Source organism: Oreochromis niloticus, linkage group LG5 (genome assembly GCF_001858045.2).
Source record: "Oreochromis niloticus isolate F11D_XX linkage group LG5, O_niloticus_UMD_NMBU, whole genome shotgun sequence".
In the NCBI taxonomy this organism is placed as follows: Eukaryota; Metazoa; Chordata; class Actinopteri; order Cichliformes; family Cichlidae; genus Oreochromis; species Oreochromis niloticus.
Genome location: NC_031970.2, coordinates 12,744,850 through 12,771,117, shown reverse-complemented (window position 1 = coordinate 12,771,117; position 26,268 = coordinate 12,744,850). Strand labels below are relative to the sequence as shown.

The 26,268-nt window shown below is 40.3% G+C and overlaps 1 protein-coding gene across 1 annotated transcript in view; it reads right to left on the bottom strand.

The window, feature by feature from the left end:
• stab1 (stabilin 1) overlaps window positions 1-26,268 on the bottom strand; it is a 153,442-nt gene that overhangs the window by 67,163 nt on the left and 60,011 nt on the right. Inside the window, exons 41-52 of the mRNA XM_005469696.3 lie at window positions 22,380-22,459; window positions 22,171-22,296; window positions 18,173-18,246; window positions 15,859-15,930; window positions 14,241-14,360; window positions 14,097-14,144; window positions 13,172-13,252; window positions 12,872-13,018; window positions 10,817-10,951; window positions 10,672-10,731; window positions 2,134-2,310; window positions 1,179-1,268 (exon numbers count right to left, since the gene is read on the bottom strand). Coding sequence (XP_005469753.1) covers window positions 1,179-1,268; window positions 2,134-2,310; window positions 10,672-10,731; window positions 10,817-10,951; window positions 12,872-13,018; window positions 13,172-13,252; window positions 14,097-14,144; window positions 14,241-14,360; window positions 15,859-15,930; window positions 18,173-18,246; window positions 22,171-22,296; window positions 22,380-22,459 — 1,210 coding nt within the window. The remainder of the gene's footprint in view (window positions 1-1,178; window positions 1,269-2,133; window positions 2,311-10,671; window positions 10,732-10,816; window positions 10,952-12,871; window positions 13,019-13,171; window positions 13,253-14,096; window positions 14,145-14,240; window positions 14,361-15,858; window positions 15,931-18,172; window positions 18,247-22,170; window positions 22,297-22,379; window positions 22,460-26,268) is intronic.

Genomic DNA, 26,268 nt, shown 5'->3' with positions numbered 1-26,268 from the left:
CACATCCAGACTGGACTACTACAACTCCCTCTACTTGGGCCTCCAACACTCTTCTCTTTACCGGCTTCAGTTAGTTCAAAATGCAGCTGTGCAACCTCTTAACAGGTACTAGAATCTATGATCACATCACTCCAACTTTAGCCAACTTACATTGGCTCCCTGTTAAATTTCGTATAGATTTTAAAATTCTTTTGTTTACTTTTAAAATTCTAAATAATTTAGCGCCCAGCTATCTTTCTGAACTCCTCCATTTGTACAATCCAAATAGAGCACTAAGATCTTCAAATCAGATGCTCCTAACACGACCTAGGTCTCGACTGAGCACTTTTCTATTTTATCTGAGCACTCACAGTGTTTTATACAACATATCTTATTCACCCTTACACACATGCATTCATTCAATCCTTTTCTATCTAACATTCACGCACATTCATACTCTGATGAATGCATTTTGCCCAAGGATACCTTGGCACGCAAACTGGATCAGAAAGGGAGCAAACGACCAACTTTCCAAATGGTAGATGACCTGCACTACCTCCTCAGCCACAGCCACCCCCACATTAGTTCTTGCAACCAACTGCATTCTTCATTGACGCACAAATTGAGTGAACCACCAATGAGAGTCATATCAGTTTTTGAGGTTTCCACATTCAGAGACAAAGTTTTGAAAATAGTAAGGTTTTCCAGGCAGGCTGGAACTGGTAGTCCTCCATGAGAACTCTGACGCTCATTAGTCAGTCCTTGTAAGAAGCCTTGCTTTGGGGTAGAGGCAGAGCATGTACGGTCATCCGGCCAGTGGCGATGCACAGACTAAGCCCAAGGCCACAGAGCACACACACACTGTCATGGGTAAGACCCAAGCAGGGGCACATGGAGCACCTCAGGTGGATAACCTCAGCAGACCCGCTTGCACGCCATGAGGTCGTAAAGACGGAGTGTTGCGGAGAAGGCGCTCCCCCTGGAGCCAACAATGTGTAGATGCTGAGCCACACCACCCAGGCAAATTTTTAGTCAGTTATGGGAAACAAATCCCAGGCGAGGTCCTAGGTTTGATCAGCCAACCTGTGGGAACAGTCTTTTCACCATGTGGCAACACTAGTTAATATAGCAACAATTAACTGCCAGGTGTGGAAGACGTAATGGCCGCTCATTTGGTTTATGTTTGTGTGTTTCCTCACCACCAGGCTCCGGTCACAGCTGAACTTGATGGTGGATCCATGCATCGTGCGGAAGGATGAAAATTTAGTCGGCAGTCCAACATTTGTCACCTACACACACACAGACACAGGCGTAATACTTTAAAGGAAAAGGTTTAGAAACACTTGAATATTGTCATTGTTTCTGATTATATATGTGCTAAAACATCTTTTGATACAAACCCTAAAAGCAGATCAAGAGAACGTTATTATTTTATTAATGCAATTCATTCATTTTCTTGGCTTAGCCAATTCAGGGCTCATGTTCACGTCCACATCTACAGAGATTTCTTTATGTCTTTAAGACATTTCTGCAGTTTAACTAATTGGTGTGTGTTATCTGGCTTTATGGATATATAAAGTTGTGTGTCATCTGCACAGCAGTGAAAATGTATGCTATGTCTTCTGATGATACTGCCTAAGGGAAGCATGTATAATGTAAACTGAATTGGTCCTAGCACTGAACCCTGTGGAACTCCATAATTAACCTCAGCGTTTGAAGAAGACTCTCCATTTACATGAACAAACTGGAGTCTATTAGATAGATAAAATTCAAGCTACTGCAGCGCAGTAACTGTAATACCTACAGCGTGCTCTAATCGTTCTAATAGAATATTATGGTCAACAGTATCGTACGCTAGCAGGACAAGCAAAGAGATGAGCCGCCTCTCCCTGAGCCTGGTTCTGGAGCAGGTTTCTTCCAGTTAAATGGGAGTTTTCCTTCCCACTATCACCAAAGCGCTTGCTCAAAATGGGTCATATGGTTTTTGGGGTTTTCTCTGTTGTATTATTGTACGGTCTACCTTACAATATAAAGCGCCTTGATTGTATAAATAATATTGAATTGGATTATAACGCTACACATCTCTTTTTGCAATTTGTAATGGGCTCTATCCAAAAGAACACTTCGTTATTCATCCAGTCATTCTCCTCCTACCCTTGAGTTGCGAATGATGTGAGCCTTTAAGGTGGCAGCCAGCTGGTCCCGGTGTAAAGGGTGGATGAGCCAGAGCTGCCTTTCAAGTGGCAAGGACTCGATGGCCTTGTTTGTGGGCCAAAACATGGTGAATGGGTGGTGGACGGCCATATTGAGCGTAGGGAGGAGGCCTGCAGTCTGCAAGAAGTGATAAAAGCACTTAACAGTGAGTCTTGCACATTGATTTTTATTTATGCTGACCACAAACTTTTTTTGACATTTTAGAAACACTTGAAATTAATTTTACTAGATAAAAATGTTATGATAAATGCTAAAAGAAATGGAATTTTAGTTAACCCTTTCCTTTATGAAAGCCATATCTGCTGTGTAATCTGTTGTACAGTGATACTGGGCTGCACAGCGGAGGTCTATTATGAGTAATTCTGTCTCTAATCAAAGTCTTCTGCTTGACAGTCTTCGATTTAGATAAAAATGTTATGGTAGAAAATATGAATATTTACAAAATAGCTGTGAAATATGAAATGGTAAATGGTAAATGGCCTGTATTTGTATAGCGCTTTAACTAGTCCCTAAGGACCCCAAAGCGCTTTACATTATTCAGTCATCCACCCATTCACACACACATTCACACACTGGTGATGGCAAGCTACATTGTAGCCACAGCCGCCCTGGGGCGCACTGACAGAGGCGAAAATACATTCATAAAAATGTTTGGTCAACCCACCTTCAGCCCTTTCCCCCCCCTCACACACTAAAATTGGAAACAGTGTTTGAACAACGACTATTGAAGATAAAAGCCTGAAATTTTCAATGGTCTTTGTTCTTGATAAAATTTTAGCTCCTCATTCTTGATGATGATGATGATAAAAACAGCAGCCTTTATCTTTAATAAGTTTTGAAATATTCATGTTCATACATTGCCTCAAATTTCAATGGGCCAAAAAAGACCTAAAAGTGCGCTGGCAGATTATTAAAAAAAATTATAGCACCACTGGCTAACAATGATGAGGATGTTTGTATCCTTGACAGGGAGGAATGCTGGTTTGAGCGGGGAGTCAAGGAGGCTATTTAAATGGGAAAGACCATCTCTGTATCGAGGAGGGGGCCTAAGGGTACATCTTTCACCATCTTACAATGCTGTGATTGCAGCCATTCTCCAACTCTCTATAAATGGTACTCATGGTTATTGAGCAGTGGCCACTGATCAATATTCATGACAATTTGCATATTAACAACCATGAAACTCACCTCACAGCCCATTGTTCATCAGTGGTGCTAGTGTCAGTCATTATGGAAATGTGCTGTTTATAAGGTTGAGGAAACCTGCAGTAAGCTGAGACTGTAAAACTCACTTGGTTGAGTGACAAAACGTTTCTCCCACTGAAAACGCTACGTCCAGATAAACAGAATCAACCTTTTTGCGATATAGTCTAAAGGTACCTCTACACATGTATGTTGGGTCTGTGTTTCCACAAGCCCCGCTAGTTTAGAAACGTATTCTCGTTAACAACAAAAACAAGACGAACATCTTTTACTTGCTAGCAAGGGAGGCCCCGGCCGGTGTCTCAGAAAGCACTCTGAATCCTACCGCAGACTGACCCCGACGACGGCCTCCGCTTGCTGCCTTTTATTGGGAAAACAGTTCACACAATACACATCACAGCAAAAGCACCTCCCACCGTAAACCCCCCCAAATGGTTCTAAAACAAGGCACTATGTGTGTGTATGTGTAAACATCTGTATGCATGTGCAAGAATGTGTGTGTGTGTGTGTGTGTGTGTCATGTGAGAATGTGTGTGTGTGTGTGTGTTGTGTGTCTCTGTATGCATGACTTCCTGCTCACCAAAAGGATCATAAAAGCAGGAAGCAACATCACAAGAAACAGATCTTCCAGATAAAATGTATCTGCAATAAAACCTCACCCAGCACAGAGTGGCTGGAGAGGTGGTCAGGATCAAGGAATGGCTTGATCCTATAGATTGAACTAAGACCTTACAAATTTAAGAAACACAATGACAACATTCAACAATTAGACTTAACATGTATTTTTCTGTTATGGCAAAAGAGTGTCATCTTAAGGACAAAGATGTTCAAGAGGAGCTGCCAAGCAGGAAGACAAGAAGACCACAGAGAAGGTTCATGTAGTCAAGGAGGACATACAGAGGGTTGGTGTGACGAAGGAAGATTGTAGGGATAGGATGAGATGTCGGCAAATCACTGTAGTTATCGCAAAGCCAAAGGAAGAAGAACGTCAAGAAAGTAACCATGACCACAAAAACATGAAAATGTGTGATTGCATCAGCAGGTCATAGCATTGAGCACATTGCTGACAATATTAACAGTGACAAGATGATTACTAGGTTCTAATCTTGGAGTGGATCAATAGGAAGAACACTCCCTCCACTTTCACAAACATTAAGATCGTAGAACATTTATGGCAAAGTGATGTTTCAATCTATCGTGTAATTTCAAGTCAAGTGGCTTTATTGTCATTCCAGCCATGTGCAGTGGTAAAGTACACAGTGAAGCGAGACAACGTTCCTCCAAGACCATGGGGCTATGGTCTTGGAGGCAGTGCAACACCAGACAGAACAGAACAGAACGATACAGACACAAGACAGCGCAGACACAACAATGCAACAGAAAAGTGCAACAATTACAGTGGGTTGTGCAAAAGACTGAGCATTGTGCAAAAAGTAACTTGTTGTATGAAGATGTGCGTGTGTGTGTGTATGAGATTGTGCAGATAAGTGTTTGGTATGTGTGCGAGTGTTTAGGAGTCGGATGGCTTGGGGGAAGAAACTGTAAGAAATTTTTTATTTCATAAAGTAATTTCTTTATAATTTTGTGCATGCAAAAACCATAATTAAGAATCTTATTGTCCAAGATGTAATAAAACATCATTATGCCATGAATAAACCTAACATGACCGCATTTATTTATAGAGGGCATGAAAACACTCATTTTATGAACATTACAATCCAGTGATTCTTGTGGCAGCAGAAAAAGTGCCTGTAAAAATGACAAATATGAACTCGACCTTGAGCACAGTCTGGTCAAAGTCATATTTTGTGACTTTTACCAGATTGTGCTGGTCAAGGTAATCTCTGTGTGCAAGTTTCACACAATTCTGACAAATAGTCTCGTCGGAGAAGGTCGTCTACAGTTCAGTTCAGTTCAGTTCAGGCTTATTTATATAGCATCAATCATAACAACAGCTGCCTTGAGGCTCTTTACACTGTGAGGTAAAGTTTACAGTGTTACTGTGGTGGATAAATGGACACATGGATGCCTTTTCATGCCATAAGCCCAGTCCTTTGGCTAGATGAGCTAAAAACTACAGAATCAGATTGCTAATCCAGGTGTTAAGCATCTGAATACAATTCAGTATGATGTAAGAAAATGTTTAAGACTCTTTGTCATAAAACAGTCCACTATCAACAAAAAAATCTGCAAACTGCTATCTGTTTTTGAGTGTGAAGTCATTCTGTTTAGTTTTTGTCTCCTTATAGCCTGGGGTTAAACTGGGCAGGAGCCTACTGCAGAGCATTACCAGCTCACATGTGACTCTTAAACACAGGATAAACATAAAATGCCTTCCCTTTTTTTACTTTGCTGCAGCAAGAACAAAAGCAGTGGCATCTATGCAGTCTCTGAACTGAACTTCTGCATGTGGCTATTTCCTTATTTCAGTCTTGTTAACATAAATACTTTCTTACAAGCTAACTATATGCAAGCTTTTGTGACATATACAGTTCCTACTGTGAAAAACACAGCAGTCAAGGTCAGAAGGAAGCCATTTTGTACTTTCATGATAAACATAATATTTCCCATAGTGTGGCCCCCTGGTGGTCCCTGAAGGTACTGTAGGTGGTTGTTTAAAATGTTTACTGAAAAATATATTTAGAAGAATGTAAATTTTAATAGTTGCACATTTTTTAAACTTTAATGTTAATATGATATAACTTAACTAGACTTTTGATTTGGGATTCATGAAATATTTATTATAAAACGAAAACTAAACTGTCATACTGCCAGTGCTACCCCTAGATTTCAAACTCCTACGTTGCCTCGTTTTTGAGTTATCGCATTCACAAACCTGTCAGGCAGCGTGGTACCCTGACCCATCAGTCTTTTAAACCTGAAGGGTAAAAATTACTTTGTTATTAACCTTTTTTTATTTACTTTTTAAATTGAACTCATCTCATATCTCACCATTAGCTGACAGAACTTAATGCAGTGTATTCAGGTCTACATACACGGTGTAAAGTATAATACTCTCTTTAACGACAATTATTTTATTTTTTAGGGGCATCCTGTCCTGTTAACTATTTCAGTCTCTGGTATGAAACATCAGTCACATTTCCAAAGGAATGTGAGAGTATTTTTTTCCCTGCTGGATCCCTTTTCCAGGTTCCACAGCACAGATAACTCAAAACATCGTTAAGTGGTTTGAGGTCCTGCGGTAAATTTTAACATTGTGTAAAAACATCAGCCTATGCGCGGTTTCAGAAGGCTGCCTCTCGTCTGGCTGACACATTTATTGTGGGAGGCCTAAAGCCCTGTTCCTGAAAGTCTCACATACATCTGAGCTCCCATCCTCAAGAGTAAAGAGAAGCCAAAACCAACATTATGTCTTCTAAATTCAACATTCATGTGTCATAAACAGTTGTATGAGGCACAAAACTGGCAGTAGATAAAGCAGAAGTCCCAAATGGCAGCCTCCAGGGTTCAAGGGCCACATTATGAAACCAGGCGCATATTTTCATTTCAAAAGCCTAAAAAAGAACCGATTTTTCCATTTGCTAATTTCAAAGTTGCCTATTTTCTTGCTATGACGCAAAGTATCGAGAATCCATCACGGCTAAAGTGACGCAGTGACCCACATGTAGTAATGTTAACCCCAGTTATTGGCCTTCACCAAAATTGCATTTCAAACACATTCATCAATTAGAAAATTTTAAGATAAATCTGCTGGCGTTTTTTTGTTGTATAAAAAGATAAAAAGATATATGGATTTTAAAAAGCTGCCAGCACCACTGAGATAACTTGCAGTGACTGACATGGATGTGCCACTTTTGGTGATAACCGTCAGTGCACTACAGTAACAACTGTGAGTTATTGTGGGGCGCAGTCAGAGATAGATGTGGAGGGACGCCTCTCCATCTGTTTAGGTGTGGAAATTCCCCATGTTTGCAGGAAAGGCCGCTAACATAGAAACACGTTCCCGGAGAGGGTGAAACAGTGTGTGTGTCCATGAAGGTGTTTTACTATATCTTCATTAATTTACTGTAAATGTAAGGTCTGTACAGACTTCTCCCAGTCTGTTTTATAAATATATATTTGGGGTTGTTAATGGTTTTAGTACCATGGTAAAAATAATGATTTATAGGCCCAGCTGAAGAGTTTTTTTCTGTGACATGCTGGTAATTATACGTGGGATACTTGTAATTATTGTATTCGTGTTGCTAAAACACAAAAAAAAAAATCCAGAAAAATTCCCCCCACATGTTACACAAGAGCTATAAATTGATTTGCATGTCACTGAGTGAAATATGTATTTGAGCCCCTACTACCACAGGCTGTGCGCCCACGTTGCACAAAGATTACAATCAATCAATCAATTAACCGTTTACAATTAGTCCTGATCTCAACGAGTTATATTTATGACCCAGACCAAGACAGAGTTTTAATATAGTTGAAAGCCTGATTCTTAGCCTTGTACAGCCTAACTGGAAAACTCAAATACAGTTTTATTTGTAGTTATCTATTGTTTTTATCTGATTTAACGGTCAGTTCAGATAAAATAATCATTGCGGGTGAATAAAACATCCATGTAGATGTTCAAAATGACAGCCTCAACATAGCATTCAATCTATTATTAGACTCAACTGGCTTCTTTCAAAATGTAAATGAGCCCACCCACCACTTTAATCACACTCCGGATCTTGTTCTGACATATGCCATAGAAACTGAACATTTATTCCCTGAAAACCCTCTTTTGTCTGATCATTTATTAATAACACTGGCTTTTCGATGCTGGGGTTTTCTCTGTATTATCGTAGGGTCTATCTCTTGCAATATGAAGCACCTTGAAGAAACTATTGATTAAGCGCTTTATAAATAAAATTTAATTGGAGAAAGCACGATTGTCCACAGAATCAATGTCTTCCAAGCCAACCTGTCCACCACTGGAAAAGACCAAGGAGCTGTCAAAGGACATCAGGGACAGGGAGCTTTTTAATTATCTGAAGGCAGTTGGTACCAGAGTCACCAAGAACAACACTGGTAACACACCACGCCATCATTTATTGAAATCTTTCAGCACCTGCAGAGTTCCTATGCTCAAGAAGGCACACGTACAGACCCGTATGAAGTTTGTTCCTGAACATCTAAATGACTCAGAGAAGGCTTGAGAGAAAGTGATGTCAGATTAAACCAAAATCGAGCTTTTTGGAATCAACTCCACCTGCTGCGTCTGGAGAAAGAGAAATGCTGAGTATCAACCAAAGAACACCAAGCTTAAGATTGGTCATGGATAAGTCTTCCAGCATGACAATGACCTAAAATATACTGCCAAGGCAACAAAAGAGTGGCTAATCTGTGGAGGGGGCTGAAGCTTCAAGTTGCCAACCAGCAACCAAAAGGATGGATAGAGTTTCTGTAAAGAAGAGTGGGAAAAAATCCCTCCTGAGATGTGTGCTAACCTGGTGACCAACTACACAGCCCATCTGTGGCAGCCAGAGTTCTGACTGGGTTGTAGAGGATCAAATATCAAATATTTATTTTACTGTCATAAAAATGAGAGTCTGTTCATTTCTTTGTAAGTGAGCAAACATACAAATTCAGCAGGAGATCATATAATTATTTTCCCCACTGTACATCACGTGGAATCAAATGGACCTGGCCGGACTTGCTGACACTGGCCTTACATGGCTCAAAAAAGAAGGGAACACTCGATCATCACAGTTTAACACAAAGTCAGTTAAACTTCAGGGATATCAGAGTGTGCAGTCAGCAGGCATAAACCACTGTGAATCCATTTGAGCTGCTTTGGTGCAAATGAAGCAGACAACAGGTGCACAGCAACAACAACACAACCTCCAAAAAGAGAATGGCTTAGCAGGTGGTGGCCACAGACCATTGCTCTCTCCTTATCCCACCTGACTGATTTTTTTCTCCAGTTTTGCTTTTGTGCACCTGTTGTCATTTTCATTTCGTCAAAGTAAGAAGCAGGTGAAATGGATTCACAATGGTTTAGATTTCCGAACTGGACAGATCGACATCCCCTGAAGTTTTAAATTACTTTTTGTTAAACTGTGCTGATCGAGTGTTTCCTTGATGGGTTTTTTTGTTTAGCAGTGCACATGTCCCCTGTCTGGAAACTAAATGCACCAAGCTTACCTCCACATCTGAGCTATATGTTACATTTTAATGTTGGATTTTTGTTGTTAAATGATAATTAATCCTCAAGCAATGAAGCTATTTTAGCCTAAAACAACTGAGTTTATGACTCCATTACAGTTTACATTATAGGAATAGATACAGGTTCGCCTTTCTACTCCCGTTGAGCCTAAACAATTTTAAGCACTTTGAAAACATCCGGGTAACTTGGGGTTCAGTATCGTGATCAAGGACACTTCAGCAAGAAAAGCCGAGGATCAAACCACCAACCTTTCAATTAGTAGACTCTACCTCCTGAACCACAGCCAACACAATAATCAAGGATACCCACACAAATTTTCACGAAATTGTGGTAGGAGATATTTTTACAATCAAAAATATAAGTTTTAACCACTTGAAGGTTAAAGTACAACTTCTGATGTGTCACTGCAGGTGAATATACCAAACCAGGGCCCGCAGAGAAATAATCGCAGGATAATGCCACCATGCTGACATGGTGCATGCATGACAATTAACCTTCTGCCTGACAAAGCTACTGTAGTGCTACTGAAGTAAAACCTTGAATACAGCACTTTAAACAGAGTATTTTAAAATTGTGGTAAGTCTATGTTTACTGTCAGTTAAGGATATCACATCGCCCATCTTTCCAAACAAGAGCTGTGTGTGGAGTCTTGCATTTATCATCCTAGTGTGTAGTGCTGCAGTGTTTTCTCGTTAGTGCTTTGGAGAGAGGCTCAGAGTGCAGAGGAACGAGCTGTTAATAATAATGAGGTCAATCCAAGAAAAATTGCCCAGAGTCACACCAGCCTCAAATAACCAACTTTACCTTACTGATGCTTTCATACTATTAATATTTTCTTAGTTACAGCCCGCTGAAGTACACAGAGGTGGCTCAATTTGCCTAATTTTTTTTTTAACATTGATCCCTGATGACTTCTGAAGTGAAGGAGCTAACCACATGAAATGTTCTGAACTAATAAAATGCTCAGATTTGGCTCAAATTACGACCTAATGGCCAGCAGGAGTTTTCTGAAGAGGATGTGTAGACAAGCAGATGGGAGTTACTGAAAGAGGGTTGCAGAAATTGAAGAAGTCCTCCTCAAATCAGTAGATGCAGGGTTTTGTTTCCCTTACCTTTATGAGTTGGTAGAAGCCGCTGTAGCCGTAAACTGAAGCTGCTGTGGTTAAGTTCATCTAACACAAAGACAGAAAGAGAGATATCGCTATCTGCTTCCAGTTAAGATTAATCATTAATTAACCGTAACCAAACTCAATGCACCATTTTGGGATTAATCGGGGGTTTCTCCTCCAGAGTGTAAGGTGTCAGCATCAAGTCGATGTGGTGAATGATTCCATTAAATGTGCTGTAATCGCTCTTCACGATCCTCGACCTGTTGTTGATGAAGATCGAATCCTGCAGGGGGAGAGAGACTGTTTATTTCCTGATGACTTCCCGAAGGTACTTCCCAGTTAAATTCAAGAAAAATCATAAAAAAAATGAAGGATAACTCATTAAAGTAAAATCACATGGGCTGATTTCTTGGGAGCTTTAGAATCACCTCAATATTTTATAACTTTAACATTTAAAATTAAGGGTTTTTAAGGATGCTAACCGTGAATGGTGTAACCCAGGATCAGCGGGTCTATTCCAGAAACCAGGGCCCCAGTCAAAAAATTCCCTCCCTTGTTTTTCCCTAATCACGTTTCTTGGACTTTTATGGAAAACATCAAGAAGATGAAGGAGGTAATAAAGGAAGCACTGAAGCAACTCTCCTTAATATTTTTTTAATCTGACCAGATACTCTTATTAGGGGCACTACACTAATATTTCCAGGTTTCTTCACTCAGCGAGGAATCTTTCTAAGAAAATCCGACTATTTAAACAATCCCAGGTTTACAAACTGAGCCTAACACTGATCTCTGTGGTAGGGAAATCTGAGTTTTTGTTCCCATAGCAGTTTTAATCAACTTACCCTGAGTGAAGCTCGTGCATGGGTCATGAAAAAAGCCATCATAAGTGGCGCTCAACCAGTAAATAAGGAGCAGAGCCTCAAATTTCATCCAGTGGACCAGGAAATATGAATGTTTGCCAGTGTGGGCTATTTCATTAATGTTTACAAAAATATGAGTGGATGAAAGAGAGTAATTTCACTTGAGTACATTTTATTTAGAGGGTTTTCTCTCTAATATTTATTCATTTATTTATTACTTTTTAAAAGTTTGTAAATATTACAGCAAAAAACTGGCATCAGACTTTCTGCTGCCTGGATTCAAAGATGAGATTTAGTTCATTTTCAGTGACAGCTGTTATTCATTCATCCTCACTCAGAAATATTCACATCATCTCTGGCATGATTTAAAAACTATGACAGGTGATGATGTCTGACTGTGCAGACACTGGTTGGTGTCTAGTGTTTACAAAGGTTTATAAAGATTTATTTAAACAGTGAAGTACATTTAACGTTTCACTGGAGACCACCACACAGCTGCCTGAAGGGTAGTAACAGATATTTAAATGAGATTTCAGTGTTTGTAAAGACGTAAATGTCTGCAGACTAATGAGCTCAGATAAGATCTTTGACATAAACTAAATGAATTATGAAATGAGACAAAGTGTCAAAGAACTTATTTAGGTGGTGCAGGAGGGGAGGAGTCAGAGCAGCAAGTAGGTCAGGGTCGCAGAGTCTGTGTGGAAAATCACTCACTACTTGACTACAAAGTCAGTTTGCCGGTTTGTTATGCTACTTGTGTTTAGTGAGTATTACTTTATATAGTGCACTAAAAATATCCCACATTATCCCCAACCACTGTATACCATCGTGCACTGAAGGAAAAATGACAGACGAGAGGAAAGAGAGCATGACAATATAAACTGCACGTAAACACATGTGATGATGCCTCCTGAACACTTTCTAGCCCCAGTCTTTTGAGCATGGTCTACTAGAAGGAGGCCACGGGGCAGACTCAGGACTCACTGCATTCGCAACCCGAGCCCAAATAAGTGGCAGAAAAGGGATGGATGGATGGATGGATGGATGGATGGATGGATGGATGGATGGATGGATGGATGGATGGATGGATGGATGGATGGATTTTGCTCAATAATTTTACATTTTCAAATGATGCTTTGACTGGTCCTATATAAAGCTGAGTACAGCTGCTCTGCTCCAGGGATTAATAAGGCATAAAGTGGTTGGAGTGAGAAAAAGTCAAGTGTGACTTGAGAAAAATTAAATACTTCTTAATGTTTGTTTTACACATTTAAACCCATATCTGTGACGCTACATTTACTTCTGTTCTACTGAGGAGTTAATAATCTGTGTATGTGCGTTACCCCTTTCAGGCTGAAGTGCAATGTGTGTCCTGATACTGAGACAGCACGCTCAGTGGTTTTGAGGTCATTCGAGGTCAGAATCTCACAGGAAACGATGTGGGAACGAACCAGATCCTCAATACGACCGTTCTGCTTCCAAACATTAACCTAGACACACACACACGCAAGTCAGTACTGTAAAGCAAAAACAATCAATGCCACATGCTAAAGTGATACAGCTAGGGTAGGGTGGCATTTAAGGTGAGACTGGAGATGTTAATGTCACACGAAACAATAAAAAGCAGCAGCTGCTGCACTCACAATGGAGATGCTGTTGTTTTCCTCTACCGGGACAAAGACAGTGTATGGTCCATCACCATAAAGACCTGAAATGCCTGACATCTAAGAAGCACAAAATCATTGACGATGGATGAGAATCAGATGGCTCAAAGTACTCATCCCAATGCAAGTCCAGGAGTTTATTTGTTTTGAACTTTAATTTTTTTCCAGCTATTTTCCCACACAGTGACTTACAAAAGCAGCTCAGTGTAACAAATTTATAAAATACGTGTATAAAATCAAGGATGAATAATAAGTTATGGTCTCACAGTGATACTGAGTTTTGGTTCCTGGTTTTATTTTCATTCCTATTTTTGCCCCCAATGTCCATTTTCTCATTTCCTAAATTCCTCCTCCTCGATTCCTCTCCTCGCATCTTAGCCCTCCCACCACACATGCAAGTGGGGGAAGTGAGGAGTCAAGGCATCAGGTGTTTATCGAAATGAGACATCCTTGCCTTGGTTGTCAATTTGATATGACATCTGAACTGTATCACAGACTGAAGGTAAAAACACCTGTGCAGTCTTGATTACAGCTCCTCCTGCAGCCCCCTCTCCTCTCTGGCCTCCAGATGCATTTTAGAAATTGAGACATCCTTCGCTTTGGGGCTCTGTGATTAATTTCTAGATCACAAAAACTGTTATCAGTTTTTGTTTCTGACCACAAAGATTTAGCATTAATTAAGGGAATCAGCTTAGACACTCATTACTTCATTAATAGAGGAGGCAGTCTGTAAAATCAATAAAATATATGCAAATTCTTTCTTCGAGGTAAAATAAAAGGCATCTAATTTTATCTGGACTTTTTCTATCTTAATTGCCTGAATTTAATCGTGTGCAGTCTTTGAAAGTCAAACTTCACTTTATAAATGGTGAAGCTTTATTTTCGGTGTCTGGCAGAGGCTCACCATCATCATTTGACGAAAGAAGGCGTTCTCTTTCTGACTGGACACTTCCTGTAAAGCAGAAAACAGTGCGATGGTTAGGGGGAGAGGAGTGGGGAGGAGCGGGCGCTCAAAGGAAAGCAGGAAGTCGAAGGTCATGTGACTTACAGAGTTGGTGCTTCCCCGGCAATTGATGCCATCACCTATATAGCCTCTGATGCAGGTGCAGTTCCTCTGACCCATGCCCAAGTACTCACATCGAGCGTTCCTGCTACATTCACCGTTATTCTGCACACAAACACAGCGTGAGTCTTTTAGCAGGAATGCCACAAAACAAGGGTTTTAATTTCTAGTTTTGTTAGGATTAAACATGGCCGGAGCATCAGGCCACAGCATCAGGAGGTCAGGACTTTGACTGGATCACTGCAGCACTTTGAGTCTTTGTTTTTTCAGTCATTCTGTTGTAGTTTTGCTGCTGTGCTTGGGACCATTGTCTTTCTGCATGACCCAGTTTCAGCCAAGCTTCAGCTGATGGACAGATAGCTTTACATTTGACTCTAGAATACTTTGGTATATGGAGCAGCTCACAGTCGACTGATCTGACTAACGTTTGGTTGTTCACATGCAGCTTTACAAACATAAGCTGTGCTGCCATGTTCATTTTAGAGAGAAGAGGCTTTCTCCTGGAAACCCTTCCGTAAAACAGATCGTGCTGTAGGTGATGAACAGTTGACAGGATTCAAAATCATTTGATGGAAATGAAAATTATCAAACTAGTTCTGTTTGCCGAAATTTCATTTACTCTCACCACATGAGACCGGGGACTGTTGTCCACCAGGGTCTGGGGGTTGTCTCATTATTAAGACCTTATTGCCCCTCTAGTGGACCTGTTGTTAATTAAATTAACCCCAAAGCAGCCGAAACTCATGTGCCACTTAACTGACCAGATCAATATCCCAGAAGTTTAATGAACTTGACGCCACACTCCCATTAAAATGTGTTGCTTTAGTTGTTTTTTTAAGCATTGTCTTTCAGGACATACTGAAACTCTGTGCTCAAACTAATCTCTACAGATAATTAAATCAGTGCAGAGGAGCAAAATTAAAAATCGACCTTTTTTTAATTACTCTCTCTTCTCTGCAAAATATAAACACATAAATTTAAACAGGTATTTGGAGTTAATTAAATAGCTTGCATAGGAATGTGTCTGTGCACATATTATCCCTGCTAAGACACATGGACAGCACTGCTGTAATAATGCTTCTGTAGCCACAGAATTCATTATAATTATTTAGGCGGCATCTGAAATGTTTGGAAATTTCCTAGAAAAATCTGTTAAATTATGTCGATTAAGGTTCCTGATGACGACCACTCAAGTCTGACTCTAATAACTTGGAATCTGAGAGGAAGAGCTTAATGTCTCCTTTCAGGAGATTTCAATAATTCATGAAGATACCCAACTGTGTGATCCGAGTGCAGAGCTATGTATATTCTACCCTCATAATTAGAGACTGCAAATGTAATATAAATCCCTGCTGCTGTATAATGACTACAAGTATTTAACTGACCAAAGAAACCAGGCCATGCAGCTACCCTGCAGCACCCAGGTGTGCTGAGTTCTTTCGTACTCAGCAGCCATATTAACGACTTATTGCCTTAAAACATGAAAAAATTATCTACCGCTGACATAAAATAAGTATCTGTTCCCACATCACCTTCAGGCATTTAAAACATTTAAAACAAGTGTCAGTATTTTGCTACAGAGCAGAATAAAGCACACACATACATTTCTGCAGGGGTTCACAGGGAAACAGTATCTCCCCGTTCCTTGGAAGCCCAGCTTACAGTTGCAGGAGGTCTGAAGATGAAACCAAAGCAGAAAGAGGAAACAGTAAGTCACTAAAACTGTCACGGTACTGGGTCTGTGACCCAGGGTTTTGTGTTTGTTGGTGAATTTATATTTTATGATGATGGTTATTCATGGTTTTGGTTCTCTTCATTGTGTAGTGTTTGTGTTACATTCTTAGTTCCTAGAATTTAGGTTTCTGTTACTTTGTCTTCCCCGTGTTCGAGTCACTCATCTCCGTGTTGCCTCTGTCTCCCCTGTCAGCTGTGTCCCCTTGTGAAGCCTGCGTTGTCCACACCTGTCCTGTGTTTCCTGTTTTATTTTGATAATCCTTGTCCTGTGTGCAGCACATCTAGTTTTGCCACCTCATGTCTTGTAAGTCTCTCTCTGTTTCTAGTTTTCATGTTCAGGATTTTGGGTTGTTTTTTTTGTGAGTTTATATCTACGGAAGATTCTCCCAGCAATAAAACTGCTGCTTTGAGTTCACTTTTTATGTTTGAGTCCTGTGTTTGGGTCCATCATCCTGCCTGCCACAGCACCTCACATGACAAAAACACAGTTTCTTCATCCACGGGTTTCTCAGTCCGTACAAGCCCGGCCAGTCATTTATTTTTCACTCCTCTGGGAACAACGCAAGAAAAGGTCTGATGGTTTTTCACGTTTTTTTTATACACTTGTGTGTCACAGCACACATGTGTAAAAGTACTATGAAAAAATGAGAAAATGTTTAACCAGAGACTGGTGGAGGGGGATATTCTTTATGTCCCAAGTACCATATTAAGGATATCCTATCGCCTCGACATTACATGGACCTAAGAGGATATGCAGTTCCTGTAATGGCCACTTGAGACTGCCTCCAAAAGCGACTCATTTTAAAATCCTAAACTAAATGCTCTTATGGGTGTGGCTACTTTGACTGATAAGAACCGTGGCCAATTGCTGTCAGGAAATCATCACACTAATATTAAGCCTTGCTGTAAGTTAAATTCTGGTACTTTTTTAGTCTGTTGTTGACAGTAATTAGGAATATCTGTGTCTGTGTGTTGTACCTGAATCAAATCAATCCTTACATCCAAATAAAGTCCCTTTTGGCTCAAAAGAACCAACACGGCCAGAGTCCAAAACCAACACACTGGCTGCATTAACTTTAAAACAAAACCCGTGGTTTAGTGGAATTTGCCACTTGGTCAGGTTTAATATGCATGTCCACCTGTATATACATGACAGAAAATAAGTGATAGTACCCCTTAATTAGAGTCTTTTAATTCATTACCTATATTGTGTGATTGTAGTTAAATGTCTTTCTTTCCGCTTGATTATTTATCCTCATTTGTTTCACCTGTTCTCTGCACTCTGACTCATCTCTACTGCTGATTGGCTGCAGGAGGATCACCTGCACTTGTTTAAAGCCAGAGAAAGCAGAGCACAGTGATGGGCTCTCTCCGTCTCACTCTCTCATTCGCTCCACTTGTTTTTCTGCTTGTTTCAGTCTTCTTTATCAACTATTAGCCGAGCCGGGAGTTACCTGCAGTCTTGTTTTCTGTTTCGGTTCATTGACCTTGCCAATATTGGTTTAAGGCAGAAGCCAGAAACAGATGGCCATCTGGGCAGCTGGTTCCCAGGGTCCTTCCTCTATCGTTTGTATATGACGGGCTGACATGTGTTCATTCTTTGTAATCCAGCTTGTATTATTAAAAGCTTAAAATTAAAATCTTGAACAGAGGCAGTGTGTGACATGAATTTTAATCATTCTTATTGTTTTATCATTTTGCTTGTTAGCTTTTCAGTTATTTCTTGTTTGTAAAAATAAGTGATTGTTGGATGACTTCTTTCATGTTGTTTCTTATCAATTAATTTTAACTTCACTATGAATCTAGATTATTCTACTTTTTAGTAGAACTAAAAACTTCATATGCCATTAAATGAATTAATAATATTAACAATAAAAGCATGAAAATATAACTAATAGAATTCAGGACACTAAAAATTACATTTAAAAACAAAGGAAAAATAATGCAGAATTATAAAATTTTGTGGCAATGTTGTAACTTTTTATCAATTTATGGAAAAAATATTATTTTTGTGCCATGCATTTATTATTCTGTCAATGTCAGTCTGTTAAGAAAAAGCTATATAAGTATAAAAAATGGCAAAGAAATAATTAAGAGAGGTTTATTAAGGGCCTCGGGTACAGGGTTAGCTCAGTGTTACTGGGTTAAGTCTGACATTTTAATGCAGCACAGTGATGTCTTACAATGTTGGGTCCTGCTCTGATGCACTCCGCATTCTTGTGGCAGCCTCCATTGTTGACCAGACAGCCGTCAATCTCTGCGAAGAAACCAAAGGATGGACACAAACATTTATTACATCACCTTGCTTTTTTTCTGAGATATGCAAAATATATCCTGAATGTGGACCGATGAAGTGAAAACATCATTTTTTAATTATTGCTATTCTCATTCTGTTGTGTATTTAAGCAGTCTCAGCATCTCCTGTCTTTCTTGTTTTTCTTAGACTGACTCACATAATTTCTCCACAGGGGGTTAAATGATATTTAACAAGGCTCATTGCTCTGAAATTGTTCTGTATGGCCATGGCTTTAAGTTACGCTTCAAGCTGCAGAATTAAACATACGTAACTCTTGCGAAGTTAAGCCGTCATAATAACATATACACTGAAGGCACGAAGGTGAAAAAACACAAGGTTTTGCTGTTTTTGGCAGAAAAGTTTGTGAAGAAGTCAGACTGACATTTGAAAAGATGTCAACATGACACCTCATTTCCCCCCCAAAAGGTCCAAAAAATAGCAAGGAAGTGATAAAAAACAGACGAACTGTTTTTCACTGGATTAAAAAAATGATATAAAACCTTCCACTCAAAAAATACATAAACTGAATGATAAGTAAGGGGTGTCTGAAATAGGAGATATAGATCTATTCAAAGTCATTGAGTTTGTTCTAAAGGTTCCTGTTTTGTTTCACTTTGTATATTTTTTATTTGTTGAGGAGTCATTGAAAAGCCTGGGATTCTGTACATTTCTTTCTATGTTCAAGGAATGAGAGCACAAACAGACACGTGTCTGACAGAAAAAGCTCAGTGGACACTGATGAAAGTGAGGGTGTTTTCACACCTACAGTTTGTTTACTCTGGTCCAAATCAGTTGTAAATTTGTAAATCTGTAGCTTTTTCCTGTGGTTTGCTTGCTTTTTATGCAGAGAAAACTCCAAGCAAACCAAAATACATCACTACAAACAAATACACACACCAGTCCACCATGTGGATGTCACGCTTTGAGTGCCCCTCCAAAACATGCTTCAGTTGCAGTACCAGCAGAGCGAGATAATATATTTAACCCCCTAAGACCCGAAATTCATGGTATGCATTTTTAATTTCTCTTTGCTATTTGGGCTGATTGGGCAAATTTTATGTGGTCAACCCAACCCAAATTGTGATGTCCACATATGTGGACGCCAGGTCCTAGGAGGCTAAAGGTAGGAAGTGACTGGTGACCATGGAAGTGCACCCCAGTGTCCTTCAATGCCAGAAACGATTAAGCTGCGAGGCTAGTAAGCATTTACATGCAAATGTTTTAGTAATGCCTCTTTAAACACTTTCCTGTGATTATTTTCATGTTGGGTTTAAATAAAATACCTTCCTCCACTGGTACTGCAGCCTACTGCAACATGCATGTCCATTTCAGACTTACGAGAGGCAAAGAGTGACACAGGAAGTAGGTGTTTTTTGGTGAGTACTTCTTGAGTATAACCACTGTGATTAATTAATTGATGTGGTTGTTTGTTTTTCCACCTCATTTAACCGAAAGAAACGCACTGGGATGTAAATAGCCCAGGACTGTTAAACCTATGTCAAGCTTGAATCCACAGTAAACACTGTTAAACACTGGAATACCACATGTACTGAGAGTAGATTCCACTGTAGATTTCGTATCTTGCCTCACATATTGTAGTAGTGTTACTTTCCATATAGTGATGTGTTAGGTTGAAACAGTTAAATGTTGTCATTGTGTTACTTAAATTTGTAAGTCTTGGGTTCAAACTGTATGATCAGACATTCTTCTGTTTCTGTTCCCCTCCCCAGCCTGTTGAATGGTGAGGGGGGCTATAGTGTAACTGTAGGCACATCCTATGTGAGGCTTCTGTTTTCTTATTTAGTGAGGATGTTTTACTTCCTGCGCTTTATCTCCTCACCTGTGTTTGTATATGGTAAAAGCTAAGCCATATAGAGGGGTGAGGGGAGATGACCCTTTGCTAGCAGGAAGTCACACAAACGCACACACACCCATGCATACACACACACACACACACACACACACGCAGTGTTTTAACCTTCTGTGACCATAGGTTTTTTTTACAATGGGTGTTTGTGTAAACTGTGTGTCACAGAATAAAAAGGCTGCAAGCGGGGGTTGGGGTCGGGGTCGTTTGAGATCGAGGGCAGAGTGCTGCCGTCCAGCTCCCCTTGCTATGGCATGTGAAAACCGATCGATCGCTGTTCTGTCTTGCTTTCTTCACGGGAATAAGTCTGAACTAGCGGGCCTGCTGAGGCGCAGACCCAACATGGTGTACTGAACATGAGTAATCAATGTACTATGTCCGTATGTATGGAAGGTGTCGCTCTGACACCCTGAACCATTTCTGTGCACGCTTTGAAACAGAAGACTGGCAGCAGAGAGACGATCTACCTTTCCGAGCTAGAGGAGCAGCCTCTTCAGGAGAGCTCTACACTGAGGAAAACCAACACCAGCAAGGCTGCAAGGCTGGACAGGATGTCAGATCAGATTGTGACGTGTGAAATTTGCTGACCAATCTGTAGTTTCTCCAGGGTTTTTTCAGCCAGTTTCAACCTTTCACATCAGGTTGTTATAGTCCCTGTCTGCCGCAAATCTTTCATTATTGCGTCTGTGTCTGAGAAGTCAGCCGCCACCTGCGATGTGATTACTGTCCTGTTGCACTGACCTCAGTAATTATGCAGCACTTCAAGGACATCATCCCTGCTGGTATTGAGAGCCATTAGTTCACCTACACAGGGAACCAATGCACAGAGGATACAGTCTCAATAGCGCATCACACAGCCTGGCGTCACCTGCAACTTCCTATCACATGTGTTAGGATGCTATTCGTTGACTTCAATTCTGCCTTTAATACAGTTATCCTGGATAAACTACCACTGAAGCTTCACAACATGGGGTTATCCACTTCAATGTGCTCCTGGATCAAGGACTTTCTCACCAGTAGGCCTCAGGTGGTGAGAATAAGGGACTGTACATCATCCACTGTGTACTCAGCCCAGCTCTCACAAGACTGTAGTGCCATTCACTGTTTAAATACCTTTGTGAAGTTTGAAGACGACACCACCATAGAGGGTCTCGTATCAGATAATGATGAGACTCTCTACAGAGAGGAGCCCCTGCACTTGCGATTACTGTGTTCACATCTGCAGCAACGATCCAAACCAGGGTGAAAACCCAAGTTCAATTTAGACGGACTAAACAGCAAAGCTTTGAAAGCACGGCAGAAGAGGGAGAGCTGACACAGGTGGAGAATCCAAGATGACAAGACAAAGACAGGCTGTAAAAATACCATTAATGCTACATCCAAGGAAAAGGAAATAAAAACACTTAAGAGGAAGTGAAAATGATAGTCATGGAAACATAACAGGAAAATGTGAATCAAAGACGCCACAAAAATAACTTACAGGACCAGGAGTTTTTAGCCGTGCTGTATTTTTTGACCTGTTTCTCGTCTTTGACCTTTTTCCTGGAGTCAGTGTTTGAGAACATGGATTGACGTGTTTTGAATTTACTGAGATTTTTTTTGTTCTTGTGGTTGATTTTGTCATCGTTGTTTGAAGTAAATAAATAGTGTAATCGTATTGCATCATGTGTGCAAAGGCAATTATATGAAATAGTTAAATCTATTGCCTATTATATACTTGTTGTGTTTTTGAATTCTGTTTCACTGGGTGTATTTTTAACTGTAAATGTGTGTACTACCCACAGATTTTGCTTTTTAAAAACACATACAGACAAAACCTTCACTACTAGCCAGAACTGACTACACATTGGCCAAAAAACAGAGGAAAAAAGTTTGGGACCTTCATCGATTCTTCTGTCTGAAATCATTACTTGAAGGATACTTCAGCATTTCCAATAATGTCTAAGAGCTTTGATCTAAAAGACCTCTTGGTCTTGGTGGATTTATAGAGGTCCAGGTTAGGGGTTAGGACCACATACCAAGGCAGACGACCCCGTCTCCAGTGTACCCCTGTTTACAGGTACAGGTCCTCATTCCTGCTGCCACTTTGGTACAAACGGCGAACTCTGAGCATCCTCCGTTAGACTGGCTGCACAAATCCAGCTCTGAGAGACAGAAAGAGAAAGATGAGGAGAGCGTAATCACACTAAAAGACAGGTTTAATGACTGTGTGTGTGCATGTGTTTGCCTTTGCAGTAGGTTCCGTTTCCTTCATATCCAGCCGTGCACACGCAGACGGCAGCTGTTCCCTTTGGCCCTGTTATGCAGCTGCAGCAGAAAACAAACTGCTCAATATGTGTGTCACATTTTACTGAAGCTGAGAGCTGTGGCTAATAATTTCTATCATTACAAATCACATTTGTGAACAGCGCCCTGCAATACTGTTTATATTCTGTAGTTTTCTTCGCATCATTGATCCTATTACCAGCACAGAACTGAATTTCTAGCCTAACACATATCTCACTCGTCGGTGCCGTGGTGCCCTACTGTTGTCAAAAAAGGATTAAAAACACTCAGTGAGCCACTGTTACAACGGACCACATGTCCTTTCATTACAATGAACACACTATAGACTCAATCTCACAGACTAGCCCCATCAAACAAACTCACAAAATGGACCAACCTATAATATTGGTTCCTATAAACTCATCCATCATATAATAAAAGCATATCTCTATAGATTTTTTTAAACACATTTTCAACATTTAGGGCAATGCGATAATGAAGTGTCTGTGTATTTTAATGCTAAAAAAAATACTAGGAAGGTGGTCATTATCTTATGCCTGATCTGTGTATGTTCATGTAGTCCTTCAAGCAGAGCCTTTCTGATTTCATCTTGTCCAGTTCTGAAGCATGACATCTTATTATTTTAAAATCAGATATCACCAATGGCGGATGTATTTGACTGATAAACCAAGGGCCCGGTACGCCCATAGAGATTTATGGTCTGTTTTACTTCACCCAGAGCCTTCATTCAGAGGGGTCGCCCCCTCCTGGCCATTAGAAAGAATGCATGTTTAAGGCACTTCTACATGGTGCCTTAAACCAGCGGTCCCAAACCCACAGGCCATGGACCGGTACTGGTCTGTGAGTCGTTTGGTACCAGGATGCGAGAGTTGAAGCTCAGGTGTGAAACTTATGGTTTTCAGGGGTTTTATCAGTTTTTAGCGTTATTTATTTTAAATCGTTTTTATCGTAAACTCGGTTCCCCTGGTTCTTTTCCCATGTGTTATGGATAAATCTTTTATTTGGTACCGGTACTGGTTTTATTTTGTTGTATTTATCCGTAACACCTTAAAGGCCGGTCCGTGAAAATATTGCCAGACATAAACCGGTCCGTGCCGCAAAAAAGTTTGGGGACCGCTGCCTTAAACTGTCTTGTTTAAAGTTTCAATCTGTGCTAATATGCATGATATTTGGGGAGAAACCAACCACCTAATCACCATGTGCTGAAAATTAAATGCTAATGCTATGACCCAATTTTATTGGCATTTTTTGAGCTTCAAGCAGTCATTTTGACTATAACAATACATATACATCTAGGAATTGTTAAGGTTCAGAAATTAAGGAGGGATACAGGAAGAAATCCAAAATAACAACCATTGATCCGGCCGGGTGAAGTCAAACGATGATTTTAATGGACACACGTGCGGAGAGAGGAACACTGTCGCAGACAGCATTGATCTCTGCCCCAAAACTAAACAGGAATGGTTTTATACATCAGGGTATATTTCTTGACGCCCCCCTCATGCGTCATCAGATACAATACATGCATACATCAAATCAAAACCACAATGACTTTTAACACAGTTTAAAAAGAACATTGTCGGCAGGTGCATCCTGTCACCATCCTGCCCGCGCTTATCTGTCTGGAACATCAGGCACACGTTCTGCACAAACTGTCACTCATGCCGGCACAATTTTGCAGTTGCAAGCAAAACATGATTAAACTTAAATGATTCTCTCTAACTTGTATGTGTGTGTATGTGCTAACCAAATAGGGTGCTAACCACAGTTGCACCCTATTTCACCTCGCCGACTAGCTCCTGACCTCTCACCAGACAGAGAGACAGAAGCCACTCTCATATATGTAATAACCGAACTGAAACTATGTATATGTAATCTACTGAATAAATGTTTTAATCAAGAAGAATACTAAAAGCTTAATCAAAAGATATAGATACATAAAAGATACTAAAGAATAACCTGATTGTTCATAACCTGCTCAAAATACTTGCACTCAGACTCTGCTTTCGGTTTCACTTTTGCAAAGCATGGCGTTTCCTGTCAGCCTGCAACCCAGTCTTTCACCCACTGACCCTGGACTTCAGTGTAAGAGTATAAAAACATTCAAAAGCATTTAGGATTATAGATTCAACTCCACAGTTTAAAGTGGTTCTAACTGCTCCTATACTAAAGACTACTATGATACCAGTATGTTTGAACATCTGAATGCAATATCAAAACTGTTATTAATGAAATGATAATGATCATTATAAAAAAATAGCAGCAAATAATAGCAGCAAAATATCTTCCTACTCCTGACAGAATCAAATAATATATTGGTTCTGTATGAAAGAACTCCCCAGAAAACCACTGTATGGACCTATATTATCAACAAAAATGTCATGTTCAGAAGCACAGACACCCTTCACTGTGTCTAATATGAAATTTTGACCCCTGATTATATCTCAGTTGATTAGGTAAATTATCTTTTACTTTAAATTTTAATTGGAAGCCTGTAGGGTTTAAATAAATAAAAAAAGGAGGAACTCCAGCACCTTGGAAGCAGGTGAAGTTGTGCCAGGATTTTTTGCTGGGTTTAAATAAATCCCTGAATAATTAGCATTCCAGTTTTTTCCTGTATCAAATTACAGATTTAGACCATCCTTTGCCCTCCTGTATCCCTGCTGCATCTGGCAAACAGGAAGCTCCTGTAAATCTCTGCCTTTATCCAGCCACTTCAGTCAGCAGTGAAATCATCAATAAATGTAATTTCACCATTTCCACTGGCAGCAATGAGAGAACCTCCAGCATTTTTGACAAAAGAGTTGCTGCTTTGGGTCATGAGCAGTTCTTTTCACTCCTTCCATGACAGGGCTTTTGTGGACTGTAGCTTGGCCTGCCTGTTTTTGTGTCAAGGTCACAGAGTGCCTCAGGTGTATTCCTCATGTGTCTGGCAGCCCGGCCCTCCCCTCACTCCCCCGGAGCTCTGATTGCTGATCAGCCTGCACACCTGCTATCCATCAGCTCATCAACTCTGCAGCATATCAAGCCTGGTTCTTCATCACTCATCACCAGGTTGTTATTTCAGCCGGTCCTTGATAAAAGTTCTTCACCATCACGAACTCTGTGCATTTGACTCTTGTGTTGATTCTGATTGTCGAACTAATCTGCTACCCATCTCATGTGCCTGCCAGCCAAACCAGACATGATCTCACCCCCTGCCTTCATCTCCACTCGGCACTAGTTCCCCACCCACCAGCTTCCCTCAACCCTCCCCTGCTGTAATCCTCCTCCACCTCCATACACCTCCACTCCCTGACTGCAAACAATAAACTCTTTCTTATTCCTTCTACCTTCGATTCTCACTGTTGATCCTAACCTCAGGAATGCACCCAGGTGTGTGTCGGCGATCTTACCCAGATTAAATAAAAACAAAAAAAAAATCACACTGGCAGCAGAAAGTTTAATCTGTATGGGGTATTTTATTTTGACAATTGTCTTGATGTTTCTGTGTCTGACTTCCTGTTTTTCTAATCTGGTCTGAGCAGCTTAAACCGCCTCCGTCACAAACAGACGTGGCGCATATTTTTAGTGACGGAGAACAGAGAACTGCTTCCAAAATACGCTGTGATACATCTGTCAGGATGTGGGTGCAGAAGGGACCCTAATGCAGGACAAAGTTAAACAAAAATTATAAAAGCATTTACTGGCTGATGCACAGTCCAGAAATAAACAAAGTCTGCAAAATGGGAACCAAAACCACAAAGCAGAAATCTAACTAAACACTGAGATCTAGGAAAACAGAAGCAACATAAGCAGCACGGCAGGGAGCATTAGCAAACGATCTGACA